The sequence below is a fragment of the Oryza glaberrima genome, chromosome 10 (genome assembly GCF_000147395.1).
Source record: "Oryza glaberrima chromosome 10, OglaRS2, whole genome shotgun sequence".
NCBI classification, from domain to species: Eukaryota; Viridiplantae; Streptophyta; class Magnoliopsida; order Poales; family Poaceae; genus Oryza; species Oryza glaberrima.
The window spans coordinates 16,040,215-16,042,175 of record NC_068335.1 but is presented as its reverse complement, the minus strand read 5'-3'; the positions used below and the strand labels follow the sequence as shown (position 1 = coordinate 16,042,175).

The window sequence follows — 1,961 nt, the reverse complement described above, 5'->3', positions numbered from 1 at the left end:
GTAGTTTTATTATTGCACAAATTTACATTTGGCCTCGTAGTAATTAATTAAACCATCTGACTTGGCTCCAACTAGAAATCAGATACACACGTCTACTAGCACATACATGTTTGCACATGTTAAGTGCATCTGCCACACATCACTGAACCAGCACATGGATCACATTAAGCACGTCAATGTATGCTAATTAATTGATTAACTATAGCCATGCCTAATTGCTTATTAGCAGCCAACGGATTCGATCGACGATCCATTAATTCGCCAAAACCGGCCGGAGTCGCTCTCATGAAAACAGCCTCACATGACCTTGAAGTATGGACAGAATACAATAGCAAACCGATCGAATAATTCTATCCCTGCTTACATAAAAGCAAAAGCAAAAGTAAACACACACACAAAGCAAAAAACAATAATAATAAATCAGTAACATCACCACACCTCTCTCCAAGTGTCAAAAAGAATTAAAGGACAAACAGCTACTGGCACTCTCCATGAGCTCTCCTGGTCATCATTTCACACCCAAATACTATGTGTCCAAAGTCCAAGCTCTAACGTCTCTAGTTTTGGACCATGCAGACTGATGAACATCTGATGAGATAGCCATGCACGAGATGCACCCTATAAATACCCCAGCTACCCTTCACTCCAGCCACACTACTCAGCTCACCGAAGTAGCAAAGCAGCTCATCAGAGTCAAGATGGCTACTACTAAGCATATGGCTCTTGCCATCCTTGTCCTCCTTAGCATTGGTATGACCACCAGTGCAAGAACCCTCCTGGGTTATGGCCCTGGAGGAGGAGGAGGAGGCGGAGGTGGTGGCAGTGGTGAAGGAGGCGGTGGTGGTTACGGTGGGTCGGGCTATGGTTCTGGTTCTGGTTCTGGGTACGGTGATGGAGGTGGTAGTGGAGGTGCTCCCGGTGGCGGGTTTGGGCGTGGTGGAGGCGGCGGCGGCGGTGGTGGTGACGGTGGCGGCTTCGGCTCTGGCTATGGGTCTGGGCAAGGCTCTGGCTATGGCGTGGGCGTTGGTGGTGCTGGTGGGTACGGTAGCGGTGGCGGAGGCGGTGGTGGCCAAGGTGGTGGTGCTGGCGGTTACGGGCAAGGGTCTGGATATGGTTCTGGCTACGGGTCAGGTGCTGGTGGTGCCGGCGGTGGTGGTGGACAAGGTGGTGGCGGTGGAGGGGGTGGTGGCCAAGGTGCCGGGTATGGTAGCGGCTCTGGCTATGGCTCTGGGAGTGGATATGGGCAAGGCGGTGCTCATGGTGGAGGCTATGGAAGCGGCGGCGGTGGCGGTGGAGGCCAAGGTGGAGGCTCCGGCTATGGCACTGGCTCTGGATATGGCTCTAGCTCTGGCGGAGGCAACGGACACCACTAAGCTCATTTCCTCTATCAGCTAGCTACAATATAGCCTGTTGTTATAAGTGAACCGTGATCAGTGATGAGTCTCTCTCGCTGCTTTACAAAGAGCTTGTCGGATTGTATCGATATAGCACTGTGTACTGGCTTGCCGTTTCATCACATAAAGCTGGCAAAGCCTAGTAAATAAAACGATCTTTTGTACTCAGATCATACTTCTGTTATTCACGGAGCTGATGTTCACTAAGATTGATATGCAAGAACATATATTTAACCCTTGTCCTAGCTAGTTGTTTACATAGTAAGCATGCAGAATGGACTTGTTAACTCTCGGTGATCTTGAGTTGTAAACTGGACTTGTTCTCAGTAGGGCTGCTAGCTAGCATTTCTAGATTCCAACATGTTCGCTTACACGGTGTTAAAAAAATATTGCTGCAGATTGTAATGAAACTACCCAGATAAAGTTTCAATTGGTCAGCACCATTTTGAAAAACTTGGTGATTAGCTATGCATACTCTGGTTTTGGGGAAAGACCGCTTGAGTAATAACTTTGATCAGTGATATTTGTAGTACAAAGTACAAACGAGTTTGGTAGAAACAAACTCAA

General features: G+C 48.3%; 1 protein-coding gene across 1 annotated transcript; it reads left to right on the top strand.

Annotated features, from left to right (window-relative positions):
• The first annotated feature begins 645 nt into the window (after positions 1 to 645).
• Positions 646 to 1,639, top strand: LOC127753018 (glycine-rich cell wall structural protein 2-like). The gene has a single exon (XM_052278470.1). The coding sequence runs from the start codon at positions 699 to 701 to the stop codon at positions 1,371 to 1,373; it is 675 nt and encodes a 224-aa protein (XP_052134430.1). The 5' UTR covers positions 646 to 698; the 3' UTR covers positions 1,374 to 1,639.
• Positions 1,640 to 1,961: the final 322 nt, after the last annotated feature.

Coding starts and splice junctions, on each gene's coding strand:
- LOC127753018 (XM_052278470.1), top strand. CDS start 699: ATGGCTACTACTAAGCATATGGCTCTTGCCATCCTTGTCCTCCTTAGC.